This window comes from Schistocerca gregaria, chromosome 1, assembly GCF_023897955.1.
Source record: "Schistocerca gregaria isolate iqSchGreg1 chromosome 1, iqSchGreg1.2, whole genome shotgun sequence".
NCBI lineage: Eukaryota > Metazoa > Arthropoda > Insecta > Orthoptera > Acrididae > Schistocerca > Schistocerca gregaria.
The window spans coordinates 155842052-155856282 of NC_064920.1; the positions used below are offsets into that span (position 1 = coordinate 155842052).

The 14231-nt window shown below is 42.9% G+C and overlaps 1 protein-coding gene across 1 annotated transcript in view; it reads right to left on the reverse strand.

The window, feature by feature from the left end:
• Positions 1–14231, reverse strand: part of LOC126335267 (bromodomain-containing protein DDB_G0280777-like) — a 55312-nt gene that overhangs the window by 20525 nt on the left and 20556 nt on the right. The window contains exon 2 of the mRNA XM_049998319.1: positions 11747–11941. Within this exon, the coding sequence (XP_049854276.1) occupies positions 11747–11941 (195 nt within the window). The remainder of the gene's footprint in view (positions 1–11746; positions 11942–14231) is intronic.

A 14231-nucleotide genomic window follows, 5' to 3' on the forward strand; every position in this document is an offset into this window, starting at 1 on the left:
TGATTTGAAGAGAAGTAATAAAATGAGCTCTGACATGGAAAGTAAGCGTTTACGGACACATGTCCACATAACATATTTTCTTTCTTTGTGTGTGAGGAATGTTTCCTGAAAGTTTGGCCGTACCTTTTAGTAACACCCTGTATAGGCCAGACATGTCGCACAGTACAAGAACGCTGCGATGAACGCCAGCGTCACACACGCCTTCGTCAACTGGAAGAGTTCGCACCTGCGGAACACTGCCTGAATACACAACATCGCATGATTTATGAAAACACGAAAGTTTTATACTCGGCATCATCTTTCTGGGATTGCGTCATTAAAGAAGCAACACATATCCGTACAGCCAATAATCTCATCAACAAGGATACGGGATTTCAGCTGAGCACAGCCTGGAACCCGGCACTGGCTGCTATTAAATCACGACGCGAAAATCAAGATTCTTCGTAACAGACCAGTAATAACATTGTTCTAGTACGGTCTTTGGTGAGTAATGTCTGGCCGCACTGATAGCAAACGCAACGTACAGCGAACGCGCAATAGACGCTCTGTGATTTTCGGCAGAGGGCTTTTGAATATGGTAGCATCTATCTGTAAATCATTGCGCATGCGCGATTTCGGCGCCAATCCATTATTCGCGCGTATGTTCTAGAAACGGGGCGACGACGTGCGGTTACCGACGGTCGTACCTAGCCACCAGCAAGGTTGAACCACTTGACGACGTCGGACAGTTGCTCTGAGGAAGTATTGTGGAATTTGCACAACGGCGGCAGACCCCTGGAGACTGTTTACAGCCTTCAAGGAACTTGGTTTCCGGATGAAAATGCACCAGGGAAATGGCTCGAGGAGATGTTCCTCTCGAAACCAAGTGATTTCTGCAGTCACGGAAAGTTGCCCCAGCATTGACAGACTGTTCCAAACATTGAAGGAGAATATATTGTTGATGACTGTGGTCTCTGTTACACGTATCTGTTGTGTTACTAAAGTAATGGGAAAACGTTACGAACTTTTGCACCAACCCAGCATATCGTCTGATGACTTACCAGGAGGTGGAAACCGATATTAGTATAATTTATGTCAGCTGTCACCTGAGAAATATTTCCTTAAAAATCAGTTACGAAACGCTAAATATGCTTTCGTGAAGCAATCGGTCTTATTCTAAATCTGTCATGGTATCTCAGGCTACAGCGGAACATAAAGTAGAAGCGTGCCTTTTTAAATTGGTTTTGTTCATCTGTGTTTTCATTATAAAATACATTTGTCATTGTCAGTTCATTCCGATCAAATGAAGTTTTTGCTATACTCTTTGTGGGAGGGGGAGAGGTGGTACTTGGGAACAGATTCTGCAGCACTTTAATAGTGAGTTAAGCAGCGATGAGCATATGAAAACAAATCTCTATTTAAACTGTTAATTTTTGTATACTGCTCGCTAAATGCTTTCGTATGCGTATATCTTTTCAATAAATCTCGATCGGAAGCTGTTTTTCCTTCAAGCATTCCGTATCTATTCGCTGGAGTCACAGGTCGTCGGTGAAGCGTTCACCTTTAAAGGCAAGATTAATCTCGGGAACAGAAAAGTTTGCGACGGACAGGTCTGGAAAACAGGGTGGATGTTCGATCGCTCAGCTGTAGCTTGAAACCTAATACTTCTTTCTGGCCAGAAGTCTATCATGGTATGTCGTGTGCGGTGAAAAGACAGAGTAATCGTGTCAAATAGTATACACACACACAAACACAGGAGAAGTCGTTACACATAACGTGGAAAAGGGATATTCGTCTTCTGAGATGATACTGAGGCATCTTATGTTGTTTTGTCTCTGTGCGAAATGTAAACGTTTTTAGTCAAATGACAGTTTTTTGCAGTATAGTTGTATCAGTGATGCTTTGACAACTTATACTTAAATAATTCCTCTACAATTTCGTCACTGAATATCGAAAAGTTGTAACGGAGTCTTCAGTTTTTCTAAGCTTTCTCACATACACCTGAAAAACGTCTATCTGGTCGTTTCTCACACGATTAACTTAACAAGTGACTACGGACGATTTAGCTGATTAAACTCAAGGCATTAGCAGATTTTTTAATTGTAATAGAAATGTTTTATGATAGGATCTAACAGCAGAAGCAAATGAGTAACAGTAATCCACGCTAAAAGACAGTTGAATCACTATCCGAATACGTAACACAGTTTTCAAGAATAGGTGACACATTTCTCATATTTAAGTAGAGATAAAATGCGCCAATTTATGATCATGAGGTTTGTGAAAGCGGAGAGAGAGAGAGTACTGCTAGCGCTTTTCATTTCGCACAATTGCAGAATGCTCCTGAACGTTGTACTGTACTAACCTACACTGGCCTTTATCAGAACTAGAATAGAAACACAGATAAAGGATCGTTATTATATTTTGCCAAATATACACGCAGAGGAATCAATACATATTATGAAAATTAATGTATGTACGCGTCTTCACAACTCCTTATAAACAAATGGACCGACTTCAACCAAACTGGGTAGACATAGTCCTCATCTCCGGCAACAATCGCCGTATGGATGAAAACCAACTACACTACTGGCCATTAAAATTGCTACACAACGAAGATGACGTGCTACAGACGCGAAATTTAACCGACGGGAAGAAGATGTTGTGATATGCAAATGATACGCTTTTCGGAGCATTCCCACAACGTGCTGACATTTGGAAAGTTTCCAACCGATCTCTCATACACAAACAGCAGTTGACCGGCGTTGCCTGGTGAAACGTTGTTGTGATGCCTCGTGTAAGGAGGACAAATGCGTACCATCACGTTTCCGACTTTCATAAAGGTCGGATTATAGCCTATCTCGATTGTGGTTTACCGTATCGCGACATAGCTGCTCGCGTTGGATGATATCCAATGACTGTTAGCAGAATATGGAATCGGTGGGTTCATGAGGGTAATACGGAACGCCGTGCTGGATCCCAACGGCGTCGTATCACTAGCAGTCTAGATGACATTCATCTTATCCGCATGGCTGTAACGGATCGTGTAGCTACGTCTCGATCCCTGAGCCAACAGATGGGACGTTTGCAAGACAACAACCATGTGCACGAACAGTTGGACGTCGTTTGCAGCAGCATGGACTATCAGCTGGCCGTGCGGTTCTGGCGCTGCAGTCGGGAAACGCTGGACTGCTACGGAAGCAGGTTCGAATCCTGCCTCGGCATGGGTGTGTGTGATGTCCATAGGTTGGTTAGGTTTAAGTAGTTCTAAGTTCTAGGGCACTTATGACCTAAGATGTTGAGTCCCATAGTGCTCAAAGTCATTTGAACCATTTGACTATCAGCTCGGAGACCATGGCAGCGGTTACCCTTGACGCTGCATCACATATAGGAGCGCCTGCGATGGTGTACTCAACGACGAACCTGGGTGCACGAATGGCAAAACGTCATACTTTCGGATGAATCCAGGTTCTGTTTACAGCATCATGATGGTCACATCCGTGTTTGGCGGCATCGCGGCGAACGCACATTGGAAGCGTGTATTCGTCATCTCCCTACTGGCGTATCATCCGGTGTGATGTTGTGGGGTGCGTTACACGTCTCGGTCACCTCTTGTTCGCGCTGACGGCACTTTGAACGGTGGACGTTACATTTCAGATGTGTTACTGCTCGTGGCTCTATCCTTCATTCGATCCCTGCGAAGCCATACAATTCAGGAGGACAATGCACGACCGCATGTTGCAGGACCTGTACGGGCCTTTCGGGATACAGAAATTGTTCGACTGCTGCCCTGGCCAGCACATTATCTCTCACCAATTGAAAACGTCTGGTCAATGGTGGACGAGCAACTGGCTCATCAGAATACGCCAGTCACTACTCTTGATGAACTGTGGTATCGTGTTACAGCAGCATGGGCAGCTGCACCTGTACACGCCATCCAAGTTCTGTTTGACTCAATGGCCAGGCGTATCAAGGCCGTTATTATGGCCAGAGGTGGTTGTTCTGCGTACTGATCTCTCAGGTATTATGCACCCAAATTGCGTGAAAATTTAATCACATGTCAGTTGTAGCATAATGTATTTGTGTATTCAATACCTGTTTAGCATCTACATTCTTGGTGTAACAGTTTTAATGGCCAGTAGTGTACATACATGTCCAAAGGAACTTTGCGTCGTAATCAGTATTATGTGTATTATAAAAGTGCACAACGTAGCCGCCGCTAAAACTCAGAAACGAGTCCCGGTACGATCAAAGGAGTTATATTGTGTGTTAGCCCCCTATCCCCCACCCATGAAGAAGGTTCCAGTTTTTACCTGAAGGGCATGCTTCTGTAGATGTAAGTTCTGGCAAGTTTCGTACTCTAGAAATTTCTAGAAAATTCTAGAGCAGTCGAGAATATTCGAGAACATTCGAGAGTATTCTAGAGAATTCCACAACATTCCAGAATGTTCCACAATGATCTGGGATGTTTTGCAATGTTCGGAATTAGTTTGGAACTTTCGGGAAGATTCCAGAATGTTCGGGAATATCTCGGAACATCCCAGATAATTCTGAAATATCCAAAAACTCTCTCCAATATTGAGGAATGCTGTGGAACATTGTGGACCATTCGAAGCCTTTTTGGTGTGCTCTGGAATTCGCCACTTGTGGCGCTAACCATTGATAGGGGTATATAAAGCGAGACTCGTAGTTGGTTCGATCGTCAGTTTCTTATCAGTGACGAAGGGAGGAACCGAAAAAGAAATGCAGTGACTGAATAAAAACAAACAGTGAAATGTGAATAGTCAATGTGCCACAGTGAATGAATATAAATTGAAAATAGAATATGAACAGTGAGCAAAGTGTACTTAGTTTCATTGGTAAAAAGTAGATTTAATTTATACGTCAGACAATGTCCAAATGTAAAAGAGGCTATCTTGCTAGTTCTGAAGCAAAATGGGAAAACAAAAAGAACAACGAAAAAAGGAAGTTCAAAGCACGTTTCAGTTTCTAAAGAAAGACAATGAGCACCGTGATATGCAGAGAAACCGGAGGACAAGGAAATTAACGGACTGAAGAATCAAGAATTGCGGCACAGTCCTATAATGAAAGATTGCGAACTCAAGCCAACCAGGAAAATATCATCCTACGAGAGGAGCGGATGAGGACAAGTAAACAATACTACCTAACAAATGAAACATTCTACAACGACCCAACGAAAGGATATAACAAACGCAAACATGTCGTAATCTAGAGAATGTATAACATCTGCCGAATTCGCAACGCGAAAAGAATCAGTAGAGAAACAACAGGATTCTGCCGCATGAATGGAAAAATTCGGTTACCACTACAGGAATTACCTTCGCAGGAATTTTTACATTACATGACCTGGGAAACACCAGAGTCAAAACACTTTCTTCAAAATATAAAAGCATACTACGCCTGCTTCCAAATGACTTCTTTCGGTGGCACTTCGAACAACACTAACAGAGATGAGATCGACTATGTTTTTCAATTCTAGGACAAATCACTCACAACATAGGATCATTACTACCACTACCCAACGAAGACCATGAATTTCTACAAGTATGTTTAATCGGAAATGAAGGAGCAGAAACTGATCAGTGATGCACAGATATCAGTGGACTGAGAGCAGAAGAAGTCCAAGATGTACAGAGGATCTTACTCAAACACAATCAACTGTTTCACATACTCAAAACAGCACTACACCGAATGATTTCTGATGACTGTTAAGTTATAATTCGAGTCAACAGGAGACTACCTGGAGAACACGAACGTCGATGTAATGCGCCTCAGATACACAAAGTCGCCATCGTAATTATGGACAGTGAAAACACAAACGGAAACATAATTCTACAACGTACGGACAAACCCCCATTCATCGACACGACACAACAGCCCGAATTTTCCAACAAAAACAAGTCACCACAGCCTACCACATCTTTGGAACCGTTAGATGTCCCATGTACTCAATCGAATGGAAAAAACGAAGACTGGCTCACTTTCGCAATCTTATGTGGCTGCAAGACAGAATTCATCCCACGGATACCGACAAAACCATCCAAGATGAATTACACAATCCACAACAAGTTCCGGAACTGTACGACAGAGTAGTAAAAAACCTGATTCACGGAACATGCGTGACATTAAACCCCAATTCGCCGTGTATGAGTGATGGGAAATGAACAAAAAATACCTAAAACCATAGTTGGACCACACACAAATCGGAGTTGTTCACCATCTGAAACACGGTGGCTTCACAGCAGAAATACGAATACGAGGCCGCGACGAACTGGAAATAGATAATCAGTGGGTAGCACCACTACTCTCAAAATGTTTCAAGCACACGTAAATGTAGTACACTGCAATTTAGTGAAATCCATCAAATATGTTGTATGTGTTCTAGGCGCTTCAGTCCGGAACCACGCGGCTGCTGCGGTCGCAAGTTCGAATCCTGCCCCTGGCGTGGATGTGTGTGATGTCCTTAGGTTAGTTAGGTTTAAGTAGTTCTAAGTCTAGGGGACTGATGACCTCAGATGTTACATCCCATAGTGCTCAGAGCCATTTCGAACAAAAGACGAGACCCTCACGTACAAAACGGAAATATACACCAACGGTAACGAAGCAGTGTGGCAGGTTTTTGGTTTTCTCATACACGAACGTGCAACATTTAGCAGTACATTTGGAGAATGAACAGGAAGTTTACTTCACAAGAAACACAGCCAGAAAAATTACAAGCGAACCACCTCGGAACACAGCATTACCAGATTTTTTACCACCTGTGCCAAGCGGATCCATTCGCGTAAATGTTACTATATTTATTTATTTACTTATGCATTTATTTTACAATGTCGGCGTCCCACCCTATTATACGTGGACCACAACAAGAAAAGTTCTTAAACGACGAAAAGTAGAAGATCATAAGTAAACATGAAAACTGGTGCACTTGGCTGAGTATACATCGTACGTCCGGACAAAACCGAATGTTTCTGTCTCCGTATGTTGCTAGACGAAATACGTGGATCAACAAGTACCACAGATCTCAAGACTGTTGACGGTTACCTATACCAGACACAGGGACAAGCATTCCAACGCTTAGGCTATTGTAAAGCGACAACCACCGGTAATTAACTAAAAAAAAAAGGTTTTTTTCGCGGTAAATAATAACAACCAAAGAGTTGCAGGATAAAGATTCATTGAAATCCTTGACCACTGTTTCGGTATATCTAATTATACCTTCATCAGAAGCAAAAATAAATCCGAACAGGGAGACACCTTGATTAGCAAAGAACTTAGCAACATAACTGAGACAAAAGAAAAAACAAGCTTTAAGTGCCACGAAAATTACCAAAGTATTACAAGAGCAAAAACTTTTAGTGACTTACTAAAATCACATCCTGCAGTGGAGGTGCATAAACCATTCGTGCCAAAGGCGTCGTCAATAGTTAAAATTAAAATATCACCTCCATCTGTACAGCATGTACAGCATATTTATGAAGAGACTGTCGACGCGAACACAGAACACAGCATACAGTCAGTACTTACCACTGAACCAGCGTGAAGAGGGTGTGGAAGCACTCGGGCAGACAGTTTCACCGAGAGAGAGCACTTGTGGTGTGCGTGAGACCCTCACGCACATTAAAACCAGGGATACATACTCGTGAGGTCAAAATTTTAATGGTTATGCTACTTCATACCCTCTGTTTTAAGAAATAAAACATAACGGAACCAACTGCAACCGACGGAAACAATCGTAAGAGATCGTTATCGAAAGCAGTTGATGTGTTTGAGCCGATCACTGAGAGACAAACGGCCACAATACAGCGACAGACATGAAAAGGTGATTTTGCAGCATGACTGTGCTCGACCCCGTGTCGCGAAACCCGCCAAAAAATATCTAGAAACGTTGCAGTGGAAAGTCCTACCCCACCCGCCGTATTCTGCAGACATTGTTCCCGTTGACTAGTTCAATGGCACGCGACCTGGCTGCCCAGCGCTACCTGTCATATGAACAATTGCAAAATTGGATCGATGCATGGATCTTCTAGAAAGACGCCCAATTCTTCCGCCACAGGTGTCGTATGCCCCCGAAAGATGGGAGACAGTAGTGGCCAGCGATGGCCAATACTTCGAAACTTCAATTTTTTGTAAGGTGCTCACGATAAAGCCTCGAACTGTGAGAAAAAGCGGCAGGGGCAAAGTTGTAGCCCCAGTACAAATCGATCGACACGACGGTAAACGAGGAAGAAAGTGTGAACTTCCCTATGGGATTTCTAAACTCTTTACAAGCACCAGGAGTGTCATTACGTTGCCTTTAACTTAACATTGAATATCACTCAGAAATCTCAATTCACCAAGAGAATGTAATGGGACAAGGATTATTGTCCAACAACTATCGAATAACATCATCAAAGCCGAACTTATGACTGGAAAGTACAAATGACGCACACTAATAATCGCCAGAATGCCAATGACCTCTAATGAACTGCCATTCCAATTTAAAAGACAGCAATTTCCAGTCAAATTGACCTACAGTTTTACAGTTAACAAAGCGAAGGGGAAAACCCTCAAAAATTGCGGCATCAACCTCAAAGACTCCTTATTCTCTCAACTATACGTAAATTCGAAAAATTGATGTATATGTACCCCGGATAACAAACTGAAAATTGTTTATAAACAAGCATTATAAGTAGTTAGAATATGATTAAATAAATTTTTTGCCCCTTGTACTTTAAAATTTATCCTTTTATTCCATCTACCACACAATCTCATATCACTCTCTGGGCAAAGCCGGGTACCGCAGCTAATATGAAAATAAGTAGCTGACAATTTAGTCACTCACGTTCGCCTATGGTGAAACTATTTTTTTTCAAAATAGTGATGGAATAAGGATAAATGCGGGAATAACAAAAGTGATAAGGATAAGCTAGTACCAATCTTTTTGTCAAAGAGTTGGAAGGAAAGGCCTTGCAAAAAGTTATGCCTTTTCGGTAGTTACGAAGTAACAGAAAACTGAAGGTGTGCTGAGAAATTATGTTTGTTCACAGACGTTGAGAAAAAAAAGTAGAACTTAGAGATTAGTCAAGAGTTTTGTCTGGAGAATGCTGTTGTATAGTAGTGAATCAAAACAATGAAAGAAAGGAAAATTGTTTGATTGCTTTTGAAATGTGGGTGTGCTGAAAAATGCTTACAATGAGTGAAATGCACTGGAAAATGATGAATGAAGCTTTTCGCAATAGAAGAGAAAAAATACTAGTGGAATTTACGATGAAGAGGGTCGAGAAATTGGAGAGTATGATCATAATGGGTACGAAAAAGTAACATTATTACCTTACTTGTTGCATATATTGCAATGAAATGGCTTGCAACAAACCTATCGGATGAAAGATAGATGTGACTATGGCCGAGCGTTGGACTACATGGAAATGTAAGGGCGGGTGTTCTCGTTGTGAAGGTTTCGGACCACCACGTCTGACCACAGCAGGGAAGAATCGCATTATTGTGCGCGAAGCACATCGCAACCCCTTCACATCTGTGGCTGTCGCCCCGCAACAAGTAACAGGCTCCACGTATCACTCCACACCAGTAGACAGAGACTAGGTGCAGCCGGAGTAGGAAATTGCTGTCCCAAGCGTAGTTTACCGTTAACGCCACAACACAAATGGCAGCGTAACTGGGATGTATTGTCTGCTAATGGGTAAAAACTAAAAACTTAACTAGGATTGAGTGCGCACCGCTCGCAAAAAAACGTGTGTGAAATCTTATGGGTGCTAAGGTCATCGGTCCCTAAGCTTCCACACTACTTAACCTAAGTTACCCTAAGGACAAACACACACACCCATGCCCGAGGGAGGACTCGAACCTCCGCCGGGACCAGCCGTACAGTCCATGACTGCACCGCCTCAGACCGCTCGGCTAATCCCGCGCGGCCGCCTGTCAACAGCGCTTGACAGACCGGAAGGTCACCCATCCAAGTGCTAGTCAAGCCCGACAGTGCTTATCTTCAGTGATCTGACGGGAGCTGGTGTTACAACTGCGGCAGTGCCGTTGGCCTGCTGATGGATGGTGTCGCGTTATGTTGTGAAGCGCAGTTCTGTATTAAGTACGTCGTCGGCCTGGGAAGACGTTTCGCATTGTTTAATTGTTGTGAAGAGGAACAGGTGTGTTACTTCTTGCGTGATTGTATGGGGAGCCATCGAGTAAGGCTTCAGAATACGTCTGGTAGTGATTAAGGAAACTGACACTACGTCACCGACATGCTGTGCCCTCATGCGATACCTCTCGTGCGACAGTAACATCGTTTCATTTTCCAACAGGATACTGCTCGATCACGCACGGCACATCTCTGAAGTTTCTGGTGCTGAAGTGTTACTGTGGGCAGAAAGATCCCAAGAGTATTCCGTGATACAACATATTTGGGATGACCTCGCACATCATCTTTGTCCGAGTACCCCAGCACCCCAGAATTCAACGGTCAGTTACAACAGTTGTTGGGCATCTTACCTCAAGAAGAGGCTACGACGGTTGTAAGACACCCTTCCCAATAGAATTGGTGCGTGCATCCAGGTCAAGTGGGTGCCAGGTCATACTGATTAGTGGGCTCATTCTGTCAAGTTCTGTCTAAATTTGATAGCAGTTTGTCATCACTGAAGTAACATCACACTTTCTACATCTACATGATTACTCTGCCATTCACATTTAAGTGCTTGGCAGAGGGTTCATCGAACCACAATCATACTATTTCTCTACTATTCCACTCCCGAACAGCGCGTGGGAAAAACGAACACCTAAACCTTTCTGTTCGAGCTCTGATTTCTCTTATTTTCTTTTGATGATCATTCCTACCTATGTAGGTTGGGCTCAACAAAATATTTTCGCATTCGGAAGAGAAAGTTGGTGACTGCAATTTCGTAAATAGATCTCGCCGCGACGAAACACGTCTTTGCTTTAAAGACTTCCATCCCAACTCGCGTATCACATCTGCCACACTCTCTCCCCTATTACGTGATAATACAAAACGAGCTGCCCTCTTTTGCACCCTTTCGATGTCCTCCGTCAATCCCACCTGGTAAGGATCCTACACCGTGCAGCAATATTCAAACATAGGACGAACGAGTGTAGTGTAAGCTGTCTCTTTAGTGAACTTGTTGCATCTTCTAGGTGTCCTGCCAATGAAACGCAACCTTTGGCTCGCCTTCCCCACAATACTATGTATGTGGTCTTCCCAGCTGAGGTTGTTCGTAATTTTAACACCCAGATACTTAGTTGAATTGACAGCCTTGAGAATTGTACTATTTATCGAGTAATCGAATTCCAACGGATTTCTTTTGGAACTCATGTGGATCACCTCACACTTTTCGTTATGTAGCGTCAACTGCCACCTGCCACACCATACAGCAATCTTTTCTATATCGCTTTGCAACTGATACTGGTCTTCCGATGACCTTACTAGACGTTAAATCACAGCATCATCTGTGAACAACCTAAGAGAACTGCTCAGATTGTCACCCAGGTCATTTATATAGATCAGGAACAGCAGAGGTCCCAGGACGCTTCCCTGGGGAACACCTGATATCACTTCAGTTTTACTCGATGATTTGCCGTCTATTACTACGAACTTCCTGACAGGAAATCACGAATCGAGTCGCACAACTGAGACGATACCCCATAGGCCCCCAGCTTGATTAGAAGTCGCTTGTATCGCTTCGTTTCCTACTTCCCTTCTGACTGCTTAAATTTTTTAGTCAAGCAGTGTAAATGAGCAGCGTACCTGCGCATACGTCCTCTGCGCGGCGAAGAGGCTGCTGAGCGTGGGGTTGGCTGCAGTGGCGGCCGCCGGCGCGGGTACGGACTGGACGTGGCTGAAGCCGGGCCCAGATATGGACAGCTGCAGCCCGTTGAAGGGCACCTGCTGGCTCCACACGCAGCGCGCTAGCCACGTCGCCACCAGGGCTACTACCACCTGCTGCACAAACAACAAAACCATACTGCTCACCAGCTTCACCACTAGGAACACCTTGTTTTCATACGAAATTGCAATGCGTTTGTTATTAAGAAGTACAATGCAATATACCTTCGGACGTGTATGCATGTCCGAAGGATCCTTAATAACTCAGGCACTGCTATTTCGTATTCATTCGTAAATACCAGGCGCTCGGCTCTCAATAACAACGACCTTCCTGGACGGGAAAATAGATAACGTATGAGTGCAGGTTCTGACACATGGACGACGACGTATGGAAGTTTGGGTCTAACTATGATTAGGGCACGGATAACGGAAAAAAATTGGAAATTTGTGGAAAGGTCTTATGGGACCAAACTACTTAGGTCATGCTACTGGAATTTATGATGAAGAGGGTCGAAAACTAGGAGGGTCTACACACTACTTAATTTAACTTAAACTAACTTACGCTATGGACAACACAAACACCCATGCCCGAGGGAGGATTCGTGCGATCTATGGTGTAGACTGTCGTAACTTTGTGCCCACGTTTTTGAGTCACACAGTGGTTTTTCTTATAGTACCTCACAGCAGAGACCGCTAAGCATTGACACTTTAAAGCTGTATAAACGAATCCATAATCTGTTCTGTGAATCTTCTTGGTTAATATGACTTGGTAAGAATATCAAGCGGATTAACAGTACTCAAGAATCTGTCGAAAGAAAGTCCTGTAAACGATCTGCTTCGTGAGGGATATGTACTCCTTAGGAAACTTTCCGTAAAACTCAGTGCAGCATCTGTCTTCAACATGACTATACTTATGTGGTTATTTCCACATTTAACTGTTCTGGAAACAAATTCTTTGATATTGTCATTTTTTGTGTTTTCTGTGGTTCCTTAATTCGTTCTATTTTTCGATAGATGTGGTCCGTGTGTGAAACTAAGTGAAAGGCTGATTTGTGTCATAAGCGTTTTGCTTCATTTTATTTATGAAGTATCTTCAGTTAAGATGTTGTGATCTTATTAGTCCTCATATATGTCTTGGAGAGGTTCTTAGTCGTCCTGCTTGCACCAGGATGTCCGATATTCGACGTTTGGGAGCACATTTCACTTGAACATTTTACTTCCACTGTGTGTTGGTTGTGGGTGTTTATCGAACATCCTGGTGTACGCAGACCATCTAAGAACAACTCAAGACGAGACCTTTCTGTTGGAAGTGAAGATGCTTCACAAATAAAGAGAAGCAAAAACCTTACGGTATAAAATAAACAGCCATTCACTTAGTTGCATAGACGAACCACATCCCTAAGAACATGCCTAGATAGTTGATGTTTGTGAATGATTCCATTGGTTTGTTGTTGACCGTACAGTCACATCATAGCGATTCTTTTCGTCGTTTTTCTGCATTAGATATCATTCACGTCTATCAAACATATTTAAAGCAAGTTCTGATCATCGCAACTCTTTTCGCATTTCGTAACAATATTTTAATATCTCCTCAATGATCACATTTGCAAACAGCCTCGAAAATCTTTCACACCAGAAACTAAATTTGTCTAAGAGTGTTAATTCTGTTCTCCAGGATAGCTTACATACAAACTGTTACCTGTTTGAGTACTGTTATCACGCAGTAAGGAATAAAACGATCCGACGAACTGGGGAGGAACTGAAGAGGCTGTTACATTGAGAATAGGAACCTGTCTCTGCCAACATCATCCAACGAAGCTACAGAGCGTCCTGTATACTGATGTCGGGACCAATGGCTGCTGCTTCATATCCCCTTTCAAAGCAAAGAGCAGTTTATAGGCTGAGGCAAACTCAACTTCCGCCAATTAACTTGCTAGCATTCAGGCCGTTAAATTAGGCCCAGTCTGTCTGTCCTTCTCAAACATTACTGCCTGAAAGTACAGGGTGGACAAAGTAAAATTTCACCTTGAGATAGGCAACACAGCTTACACCTTCTGCACGCGAGACTTTTGATGTAAGTTGGTTTGCCTATATTAAGGTGAATAAATTATTTTTCTGACTAGAGGCAGAGTAGGGTGGTGCACTCAACAGTACGAGAGTGATTGGTCTGCGAGTGGACTTGCATCGTTTATTGTTTACAAAGGAAATAACATTCTTGAAATTTTTTATCCCTTTAAGGCATACGAAGGTATAGGGATGATTACAGTACCATCTAATGAAAAGTCAAGATACTTTTAAACGTTTTCTGTCGAAAAAAAATAGAAAAAAAGGAAAACAGCAAAGTCCTCTTTCATGTCAACTCACATGGTACAATGTCTTTCCAGTAAGTACCTATATTTAATTTTTT